This window comes from Hyla sarda, chromosome 10, assembly GCF_029499605.1.
Source record: "Hyla sarda isolate aHylSar1 chromosome 10, aHylSar1.hap1, whole genome shotgun sequence".
Classification (NCBI taxonomy): domain Eukaryota; kingdom Metazoa; phylum Chordata; class Amphibia; order Anura; family Hylidae; genus Hyla; species Hyla sarda.
The window spans coordinates 6,042,609-6,054,604 of record NC_079198.1 but is presented as its reverse complement, the minus strand read 5'-3'; the positions used below and the strand labels follow the sequence as shown (position 1 = coordinate 6,054,604).

The 11,996-nt window shown below is 46.4% G+C and overlaps 1 protein-coding gene across 1 annotated transcript; it reads left to right on the top strand.

Annotated features, from left to right (window-relative positions):
• Positions 1-225: 225 nt before the first annotated feature.
• Positions 226-4,547, top strand: C1QB (complement C1q B chain). Its single transcript, XM_056543275.1, has 3 exons — positions 226-546; positions 2,225-2,395; positions 2,482-4,547. The coding sequence occupies exons 2-3, from the start codon at positions 2,233-2,235 to the stop codon at positions 3,054-3,056; spliced, it is 738 nt and encodes a 245-aa protein (XP_056399250.1). The 5' UTR covers positions 226-546; positions 2,225-2,232; the 3' UTR covers positions 3,057-4,547.
• Positions 4,548-11,996: the final 7,449 nt, after the last annotated feature.

Below are 11,996 nucleotides of genomic sequence, written 5' to 3'. Positions count from 1 at the left end.
GAAGAAATGAAGAATGAATGTGGAGGACATGAGGAGGCCATGCAGAGGGCATGCAGAGGATATGTGGAAGAAATGAAGAAGACATGAGGTGGACATAAGAAGGACATTATGACGACACGAGGAGAACTTGCAGAGAACACGAAGAGGATATAGAGTGGAAATACACCCGCTTCCTTCAGATGTTAACAGATATGAAGAGTTGAGGTGAAATTGGTTCAAAAGGGAGCAGGTCCCACCTCAACAGCCCAGAGCCCAACTATTATTTATAAGCAGTATATGCTATAGAAAACTGCTCCACTTTTTCTTTACACCAGCCCTGATAATTCTCGCCCCTTTGGGTTATTTTCTGCAGTCGGCTCAATGTGAAGAGGAAGCAACAACTTGTGTTCTCAGAATCTTCTCCGGAGGGTCCGGTTCCCCTCAGTCCCCTGAATCTGCTGACACTTCTGCTTTCTGTCCATTGTGTAATTCATGTTTGTGATTTTCGATTTCCAGCTGCAGAACTTCTCCCAATCTCGGAATCCTACCCAAAGTCCAGACTGCAAGGTGAGTACAAGTGTCCTACTTGTCTGCAGGGTCCCATGGTGTCTAGGCTCCCAACTCACACCATTTCAGTTCCTAATAATGCCAAATGCATTATATGTAGAATAAAATGTTAGGAAAAAGTGGGGCATTGGGTGGGACATTGTAAGGCAAAGTTGGGTGGGATGTTGGTGAATTGAACGGATCATTGGGAAGGTTTAAATACTGATGAAATTCAAGGGAAGGGCCCGTGTGGAGAAAGGGAGATGTGCAGGAAGTGAGAGCTAACGCTGGAGAATTGTGTGAGAGTGAATACGAATGCTGGGGAAATGTGTGAGAAGTGAATACAAAGGCTGCAGAATTGTGGGAGAAATGAATACGGATGCTGGAGAATTGTGTGAGAAGTGAATACGGATGCTGGAGAATTATGTAAGAAGTAAATACCACTGCTGGAGAATTGTGTGCAAAATGAGGGTTACTGGGGAAATGTTGAAAAAATTTAAGCTAATGCCCAGGTGGCCACCTTTGTAGCTCAAGACAGATTGGATGTAATGGACTTTAGGAGGTTGAGGGTTAAGGTCTGCAAGTTTTTCCCTATGAAACTACAATCCTTAATATGCATTGACAGTCAATGAATGCTGGACAAAAGTATTCAGACATCTGGAGATCCACAGGTGGCAGTCCCTTGCTCCATGCAGTATTACTAGCTATATGATGTAAGGCAGTGATCTCAAACTGTGGCCCTCCGGATGTTGCAAAACTTTAACTCCCAGCATGCCCAGATAGCCAACACCTGAGGGTAACACTAAAACGTTCTCAATCCACATATAAAACAAGGACATAACGACCATCAGACCAAACCAGATAGTCTACTCTAAGAGAAGGAGAGAGACGGACACCTGAACAAGGCATTCACCTTTCCCAACTTAAGGGCCCCAGGCACTAGCCAGGGAACAGGTGCAACAACAAAGTTATGCCAACATATCCAACAGTATACCCGCAGGGGGTCCACTCCCTTTAATGAACCAAACTTAGTCTACGTGTGCCTACAATCCATCTGGACTGTAGACTTGAAGTCCAATGCAAGATATAGTGTCACAATATATATATATATATATATATATATATATATATATACGTTCAGGAAATGGACCATACTCACTAGTAGACTACATTCAGTCCATTAAAGTGAATGGGCAAGTAGTATATGTCTAAATACCATCTTGAGATATAGATAATATAGGTAAAGGTCTCGGGAAACATTTGATCAATAGGGGATCTGAGTCGCCATGTTCTCTAAGCAGCATGTGCATGAAATGGTGAAGTTTTTTTGAGTGAAACCATGAGGAGACAGCACGGTATATGATGGTTTCATCCCTGGTTTCATCTACTCCTTGCAGGAGACCCATAATTTATACCACAAAAATGAAGTATTATTGCATATATGAAGAGCATGACTACTGGATGGCAAACATGGCCCATAGAGTGAATAGCTCAGGCCAGGGTCATGGATATAAGATGGAGGTTGGCTGGCAAGTAGAGGGACCATCTGTCCTTCTGTCCAATACCATAACATATATGACCCTGTGTTTGGGTCAGATATGAAGCTTGCCATGGCTTCTAGAACAGTTATCTTATTTCTACCATAAACTCTGGAACCCCAATGAGGTCCCATCCTAATCGGTGATATTTATTTTCTTAGGAGGTGCTATGGACCCCGGAGGAGCTTTGATCTTCTTCTGTATTTTCCTATTATCACTCCCGTTTTGTGAAGCTCAGAGCTGCCAAGCTCGAATGCCAGGGCTTCACGGAATACCCGGAACTCCTGGTGCAAATGGAAAGGATGGAGTTGATGGAGAGAAGGGAGATCAGGGTAAGTCAATGATGAAGTATGTTGTAGGGTAGGAAGTTGGGTAGATGTTACCTCTTGTTAATAATCTTATGTGTCCTGTACATCAGGCCCTCCTGGAACCATTGTTGGCTGGAATGAAGAAGAACAAAGAGGAGATCCTGGTCAGACTGGAAATCCAGGGAAAGTGGGGCCAAAAGGACCAATGGGTCCCCCAGGTCAACCTGGGTCCAGAGGTCTAAAAGGCTTGAAAGGAGAATCTGGAGATTACAAGACTGACGAGCATGCTGCTTTCTCAGTAAAGAAGACCACCTCAGGGAGCCTACGCAAGGATCAGCCCATTCGCTTTGAAAAAGAGATCATCAACGTGAACAAACAGTACGAAGTCCGCACTGGAAAGTTCACCTGTCAGTATCCAGGTATCTACTACTTCACGTATCACGTCTCATCCAGGGGAGACCTCTGCCTCCACATTGTCAAGGGGAGATTCAATAGTGAGCCAAAGAAGATCGTCCTGTTCTGTGACCAGGTCTACAACATCTACCAGACCACCACGGGTGGTGTCGTGCTGAGGGTCAGCAAGGGTGAGAGTGTCTGGCTAGCGGCCACTGAAAAGAATAATCTGCTGGCCACTGTGGGGAGTGATAGTATATTCTCTGGCTTCCTTCTCTTCCCAGAGTCTTAAGACTGACAAGGAGGACATTTTTTGGCTTCCAAGACACCACTGACGTCCAGGGTGCAAAGCAATGTGTCCTGCTTATATTGTGTTGGTGCTTCTGTTGACTGCTTGTACTATTATACTATGCACAGTAGACTGAATTGTAGACTCTATAATGTGTCTTTCTATATGGCCAATTCCACCCATTTCCTCTTCTGAAAATGTCACAGCTTTATCATAAAAATAAGGTATGTCAGCAACATATCCAAGTCCTGTGACAACTCCACCCAGCCTATCCATGTCCTGTGACAACTCCACCCAGCCTATCCATGTCCTGTGACAACTCCACCCAGCCTATTCATGTCCTTTGACAACTCCACCCAGCCTATCCATGTCCTGTGACAACTCCACCCAGCCTATCCATGTCCTGTGACAACTCCACCCAGCCTATTCATGTCCTGTTACAACTCCACCCAGCCTATCCATGTCCTGTGACAACTCAACCCAGCCTATCCATGTCCTGTGACAACTCTACCCAGCCTATCCATGTCCTGTGACAACTCCACCCAGCCTATTCATGTCGTGTGACAACTCCACCCAGCCTATCCATGTCCTGTGACAACTCCACCCAGCCTATTCATGTCCTTTGACAACTGTACCCAGCCTATCCATTTCCTGTGACAACTCCACCCAGCCTATCCATGTCCTGTGACAACTCCACCCAGCCTATTCATGTCCTGTTACAACTCCACCCAGCCTATCCATGTCCTGTGACAACTCCACCCAGCCTATTCATGTCCTGTGACAACTCCACCCAGCCTATTCATGTCCTGTGACAACTCCACCCAGCCTATCCATGCACTGTGACAAATCGCCCCAGCCTATTCATGTCCTGTTACAACTCCACCCAGCTTATCCATGTCCTGTTACAACTCCACCCAGCCTATCCATTTCCTGTGACAACTCCACCCAACCTATCCATGTCCTGTTACAACTCCACCCAGCCTATCCATGTCCTGTGACAACTCCACCCAGCCTATTCATGTCCTGTGACAACTCCACCCAGCCTATTCATGTCCTGTGACAACTCCACCCAGCCTATTCATGTCCTGTGACAACTCCACCCAGCCTATTCATGTCCTGTGACAACTCCACCCAGCCTATCCATGCACTGTGACAAATCGCCCCAGCCTATTCATGTCCTGTTACAACTCCACCCAGCTTATCCATGTCCTGTTACAACTCCACCCAGCCTATTCATGTCCTGTTACAACTCCACCCAGCCTATCCATGTCCTGTTACAACTCCACCTGGCACAGCAATGTCCAGCAACTTTACCTGTAAAAGTAATTTGACCCGGAGATGCTAAGACACTTTTTTACTGCTGTTTTAACAAACTTTGCATAATGTAATAGAATAAACTATTACAAGAAATGTTGTGCTGTATGTTATGAGAGAAAACTTCCCCTTTCTCGACTTACCAGGCTCCATTCCTGCTCATCCAAATCTTATCATCCTCTCTGAAAAGCAGCTCAAGTCTGTCTTAAGAGAGGAGACACAACCGGGTCACTGAGGAATGAGATTACAGTCTCCCATGGAAGTCTATAGAGAGGGTAGAGGTTAGATGAAGAAAAGGTGGGAGTAACTGAAAAGGCAGAGAGACTACTGGAGCTTTTAGCCAGTATTATATCTAATTCCAGTGCTTGATTCACAGCTTACACTACTAAGTACTGTTCTATGATGTTCTCCATGCTGCTGCTGCTTCTGAGATGTCGAAAAGTAGGATCCAGGGGATCTCTTATTGTTGTATTATTAATGTATTGTTGAGTAATGGTACTCCATACATAACACAAATACAAAGCCTTAATGATATCTAGGCAACCATAGGTACTAGTCCTCACTGGTATCCAGGAAACCACAGGTACTAGGCCTCACTGATATCCAGACAACCACAGGTATTAGGCTACACTGGTATCCAGACAACCACAGGTACTAGGCCTCACTGGTATCCAGGCAACCACAGGTACTAGGCCTCACTGGTATCCAGGCAACCACAGGTACTAGGCTTCACAGGTATCCAAGCAACCACAGGTACTAGGCCTCCCTTGTATCCTGGCATTACAGGTACTAGGCCTCACTGGTATCCAAGGAATTACAGGTACTAGGCCTCACTGATATCCAGGGAATTACAGGTACTAGGCCTCACTGATATCCAGGGAATTACAGGTACTAGGGCTCACTGATATCCAGGGAATTACAGGTACTAGGCCTCACTTGTATCCAGGGAATTGCAGGTACTAGGCCTCACTGGTATCCAGGAAATTACAGGTACTAGGCCTCACTGGTATCTAGGTAACCACAGGTACTAAGCTTCACTGGTTTCCAGGCAACCACAAATACTAGGCCTCACTGGCATCCAGACAACCACAGGTACTAGGCCTCACTGGTATCCAGGCAACCACAGGTACTAGGCCTCACTGGCATCCAGACAACCACAAGTACTATGCTTCACTGGTATCAAGGCAACCACAGGTACTAGGCTTCACTGGTATCCAGACAATCACAGGTACTAGGCCTCACTGGCATCCAGACAACCACAGGTACTAGGCCTCACTGGTATCTAGGTAACCACAGGTACTAGGCTTCACTGGTATCCAGGGAACCACAGGTACTAGGCTTCACTGGTATCCAGACAACCACAGGTACTAGGCCTCACTGGTATTCAGGCAACAAGTATTAGGCTCACTGGTATCCAGGCAACCACATGTACTGACTAGGCCTATTATTTAACCTATACATCGACTATGGCTTAGTTCAGCTTAGGCCCTAGCGCCTTTGTTGTCGTCTTTTCTGATTTAGCACTGAATGTAACCTCCCCTCGGGGTCTATCCTGCACCCAGTACATTCATGTCCCTGCCCCGCAAGAAGCGAAGGTGACGGGACTCCCCCACTGTTATGTGCCATAATTTCCACCAAATCATGATTGCAATGCGTGCCCTATTGTTTTCAGTGGGAGTATGTGTCGTAGTGCACACTGGAAACTGTGGCTTGCGGTTTACAGTGCACATTACAAATTCGGCGTGCATTACAAATACGCAGTACTACATGATACCACACACTTTCTGCATCCTAATCCGAACCCATGGCAAAACATGCGGTCAAAAGAGTCATAATATGAGGCGGAAATCCAAGGCTACCCTATATGGGGCTATACCAGGACTGGACTGCGCCAAACTGGATTGGGGAAGGTATAAAAGTACATGGTCCAAGATATGTCATCTGCATCCTGCGTCTCCAAACAATGGACTTCCATCTGTTGCAAAACTACAACTCCCAGCATGCTCGGACAGCCAACGGCTGTCCGGGCATGCTGGGAGTTGTAGTTCTGTAACATCTGGAGGTCCACAGTTCGAAGAGCACTGATACACAACGCAATAGCCTCTGGTTACAAGAACCATCTTACACAAAAACCACGGAAACTCCCTCCGCAATACATAAAAAGCATCCACCAAGGGGCATAAAATGTGGTGACCTTTGCACCAAAAAAGTGGTACAGTGCATGATTATCATTTAATTAAAGCAGATGCGCCAAAAAAAACAAAAAACAAAAAAAAACAGCTACCTTTGACACTGCTCACCTAGTTTTGTAGGTTTTGCAAACAAAAAAAAAACAAAAGAAAAAATGTAATTTTTTTTTTTTTGGGGGGGGGGGGCTAAAAATGGAAACAGAATTTGGCGCAAAAAAAAAAGGGAAAAAATACCTGATCACTGAAAGCGAGGCATCACCGTCATGTATGTGTTTATCAGCGCAAAGTGCGAGTCACAAGACGACCTGGATAGATTTTCATTCGTGTCCATATGATACTTTACCACTAAGGGGCAGCGCAGCCCTAGAAATGCACAAATCTCTGCCGTCTCTGGTCGTGGGGGATGGATCCGTCGTGGAAGCATTCCGTATAAAATATGTGAGGTAAAAACTCAACAATGGTGCGAGAACCCTTCGAGAATGGCGCAGACGTGAACGCTGATGATATTCATTATTACCAAACAGTTCTGTTCACGTTCTGCTGATGAAGTCTGGGATTAGATACCCAGATACCCCAGAAAAGCAGGTATCACAGGTTGAGAATTTAGGGATTCTTAACCTCTTTCTACTGGGACATCTGTAGCCGGAACGTGGTGAACCCAGGTCCTAGGCAGCCAGAGGACTCAATGGTCGTCAACCTGGACCTCCAAATGTTGTAAAACTACAACTACCAGCATGCCCGAAAATATGTGGACACCAGGTAATCCATCCATGGCAAAGCTAGGTGAGATATGGAAAACCCAGGAGACATAAGCTTTCAATCTCTGGCAAGGCTTAGCTTTTTGGAGTCTCTCAGTAAGTCGTATTTACGGGCCTGGTTTTTATGGATTGACTGTCAGGTTGGTAGTGGGGCCACTCATTTCCTTTCTGGCCAGTCCAGGTTTTTTAGTTTGAAATCAGCCAAGATGCGGGAGGCCATTTTTTTCACTGGTGCACCTCTAGCCAGAACATGGTTGACCCAGGGCCTTGACAGCCAGAGGACTCTCTACACCAGTGGTCTCCAAACTATGGAGCTCCAGATATTGCAAAACTACAACTCCCAGCATGCCCAGATAGCCATTATCATATGTGGACACCAGGTAACGCATATCTTGTCCAAGCAAAGCTACGTGAGATATGGGAAATCCAGGAGAGAGTTAAATCCCTGTCAAGGCTTAGCTTGCTAGAGACTTTTGGTAAGGCCTGGATTTTTATGGGATGACTGGCAGGTTGGTAGTGGGGCCACTCATTTCCTTTCTGGTCAGTCCAGGTTTTCAGTTTGAGCCAAATCAGCCCAGGTGCTGGAAGCTGCCTGCAGCCTCAAAAGTGGATTTTGTGTGACCGGTTGTAAGCCCCATGTATATTGTTTAGTTAGTCCAGGACAAGCAGGTTTGATTTTTTTTTTGTGTCAATGTGAATACGACTGTATTTTTGTGTTTTACTGATGCCTGGTATGAGGGAGCACAGAGCAGCACCAAAGGCTAGGATGAGAGAGCAGTGCCAAAGGTCAGGACAAGAAAACCCAATGGCTGAGACAAAGGAGCTTGAAGCAATGCCAAAGGCTGATAGTAACCTAGAGCAGCACCAAAAAGTGAGACAAGAAGCCCAGAGCAGTGCCAATGGCCAGGACAAAGATGCCAAGAGCAGTGCCAATGGCCAGGACAAAGAAGCCCAGAGCAGTGCCAATGGCCAGGACAAAGATGCCAAGAGCAGTGCCAATGGCCAGGACAAAGATGCCAAGAGCAGTGCCAATGGCTAGGACAAAGATGCCAAGAGCAGTGCCAATGGCCAGGACAAAGAAGCCAAGAGCAGTGCCAATGGCCAGGGCGAAGAAGCCCAGAGCAATGCCAATGGCCAGACAAAGAAGCCCAGAGCAGTGCCAATGGCCAGGAAAAAGAAGCCCAGAGCAGTGCCAATGGCCAGGGCGAAGAAGCCCAGAGCAATGCCAATGGCCAGACAAAGAAGCCCAGAGCAGTGCCAATGGCCAGGAAAAAGAAGCCCAGAGCAGTGCCAATGGCCAGGATAAAGAAGCCCAGAGCAATGCCAATGGCCAGGACAAAGAAGCCAAGAGAAGTGCCAATGGCCAGGACAAAGAAGCCAAGAGCAATGCCAGTGATCTGGACAAAGAAGCGCAGAGCAGTGCCAATGGCCAGGACAAAGATGCCAAGAGCAGTGCCAATGGCTAGGACAAAGATGCCAAGAGCAGTGCCAATGGCCAGGACAAAGAAGCCAAGAGCAGTGCCAATGGCCAGGGCGAAGAAGCCCAGAGCAATGCCAATGGCCAGACAAAGAAGCCCAGAGCAGTGCCAATGGCCAGGAAAAAGAAGCCCAGAGCAGTGCCAATGGCCAGGATAAAGAAGCCCAGAGCAATGCCAATGGCCAGGACAAAGAAGCCAAGAGAAGTGCCAATGGCCAGGACAAAGAAGCCAAGAGCAATGCCAGTGATCTGGACAAAGAAGCGCAGAGCAGTGCCAATGGCCAGGACAAAGAAGCGAAGAGAAGTGCCAATGGCCAGGACAAAGAAGCCCAGAGCAGTGCCAATAGCCAGGATGAAGAAGCCCAGAGCAGTGCCAATGGCCAGGACGGAGAAGCCCAGAGCAGTGCCAATGGCCAGGACAAAGAAGCCCAGAGCAATGCCAATGGTCAGGACAAAGAAGCCCAGAGCAATGCCAATGGTCAGGACAAAGAAGCCCAGAGCAGTGCCAATGGCCAGGACAAAGAAGCCCAGAGCAATGCCAATGGTCAGGACAAAGAAGCCCAGAGCAGTGCAAATGGCCAGGACAAAGAAGCCTAGAGCAGTGCCAATGGTCAGGACGAAGAAGCCAAGAGCAGTGCCAATGGCTGATCTGCTCAGAGATGCATTGATGTCTATGGCACTGGCCACGCTCAGGATCTCCAGACGGAATTCTGTCTGGAACCTGATACAGGGGATGGAAGCCCAGCAGGGATCCAAACAGGGGACAGAGGCCTAAAAGAGGACCCTGGACGAGAGCGGAGTCAGGGAGTACAGTGGCCTCATCTCAATCAGGACATGTTCACGTTTTCACTTACAAAAAATGCAAATTACCGACCAGAATACACAAATGTGAGACTTTATTGTTACTGACCGGTTTTCTGATAGATCAAACAGCTTTTTGGCGCAGTCACCTCTGTCCTGTATGAATAGTGTCGGGCACCTGCTCCAGTCCTCTCTCCAGCCCCAATATCTACTGGGGGAAGGAGTATCCACACGGCTCCGTGGTACCGGCGTGAGCTGTCTGGAGGTTGATCAGTGATCCATACAGGATACGACAGATAGAACCTGATGTTTATTATCCAGATGCATTTATGAATCTGTGGCTTTAAATTGCTGAGATTGACCCTGTGACAGGAGGTGGCCCCAGAGCTGCACGTCCAGAGCCCCTTCCAGTCCATTGATGGAGGATGGTGGAGGCTGCAGCCGCCTCAGGGATGCAGCAAATATTTCATGAGTAATTTAATATCTGGAGCACAGACCTTTCAGTCCCAGAGACCTACATAGAAGACAGTGTTGTGAAGACCTGGGCCTGACTCCTCATACCACGCAGTATTAACTCTTCCTGTCATCGCAGTCCTTTATTACTCCGAGACTACGGACATTCCTCTTCTCCAGACTTTATATCTTTATACCCCAGCACATAGGGGAGGCCTACTACAGAACGCCAGGGGACCGGCCGGGATACCGCCATGTGTCACCTACACGATGATGACTAAAGATGAGTAGAGGCTTCCAGGCCAGCGGTGACATGGCTTTGGGTGACGTCCTCCTCCCTTCCAGATGTGGATGCTGAGCTGTAGGAATAATTCCCGAAATTCACCCTAAACTAAAAACACTAAAAGCACGAAATAAATTCCTTAAAAAAATAGAATATATTCAAAAATTATAAAGAAAAAATAAAATTTGCCCCAAAAGTGTCTGCACTGACGGTGGACGAGATTCATCAGTTCTGATGTGGTGAGTGGGTCCAGCTGGACAACTCTTACTGTGAGGGATGTTGGAGGCCTATGTATTAAAGGGGTACTCCACTTTATTTTTATTTTTTTATTTTTTTTATCAACTGGTGACAGAAAGTTACACAGTTTTGTAAATTACTTCGATTTAAAAATCTTAATCCTTTCAGTACTTATCAGCTGCTGAATGCTCCACAGAAAGTTCTTTTCTTTTTGAATTTCTTTTCTGTCTGACCACAGTGCTCTCTGCTGACACCTCTGTCCATTTTAGGAACTGTCTGGAGCAGGATAGGTTTGCTATGGGGATTTGCTCCTACTTTGCACAGTTCCTAAAATGGACAGATGTGTCAGCAGAGAGCACTGTGGTCAGACAGAAAGGAAGTTATACAGCAGCTGATAGGTACTGGAAGGATTAAGATTTTTAAATAGAAGTAATTTACAAATCTGTTTAACTTTCTGGCACCAGTTGATTTAAAAAATATATATTTTCCAGTGGAGTACCCCTTTAACGTCATGGAGTACCCCTTTAATGTCAGAAAGTAAATTTTAATGACAATAATAAGCAAGTGCATCATTTCAGTTTTTCAAATGTTCTATAAATTCAAATAGGAAGGAGATGAAAATGTTATGCCCAGCGATCCTGATACTGTACATGCAATCTATTCAATTTACCATAGGCTCTCATGGGCCATCATAAGTTGGATACACATACAACCTTTAAAGGAGAACTCCAGCAAAAGTTAAAGGGTACTCAGTTGAAAAACAATTTTCTTTAAAATCAACTGGTGCAGAAAGTTAAACAGATTTGTAAATTACTTTTATATAAAAAATAGTTTTTCACAGAAGTACCCCTTTAACTTATCCCCTATTCACAGGATAGGGGATAAGTAGCTGATCGTTGGAGTCCGACTGCTGGGATCTCAGTGTGGAGCACGTGTTGTCTACTGGGAGCGTCAATGATGCCCCAGTGCTGTACTGGGGTATGTTCGGTGTTTCCATAGAAATCAAATGAATGCATGCCGCCTGCAGTACGCGCTCCTCACTGAAGGTCAGGTCCCAGAGATCGCACGAGGGGGAACACCAGTCGGACCCCCAGCACTCAGCTACTTATGCCCTATCCTATGGATAGGGGATAAGTACATTTTTGCAGAAGTTTTCCTTTAGTGCCTCTGTGCATCAGCAATGTCTGCTATCCCTATGAGCAGTGATGGAAGGCAGCGATCCCAGTAGGCAGCAGCTGCGGGGAGTAGTCCCTCCAGGCAGCAGCTATAGACAGTAATCTGTCTGGGCGCCTATGGTAGTCAGTGGCGGAAATCTGCAGAAATATTTAGAGATGCACAACTATTGGCTGGAACATCCAGCTATTCTCAGTATATTTGTAGCACTTGTGTGATTGGCTAAAAGTTATCATCCAAACCGCTCAAACTTCCTAA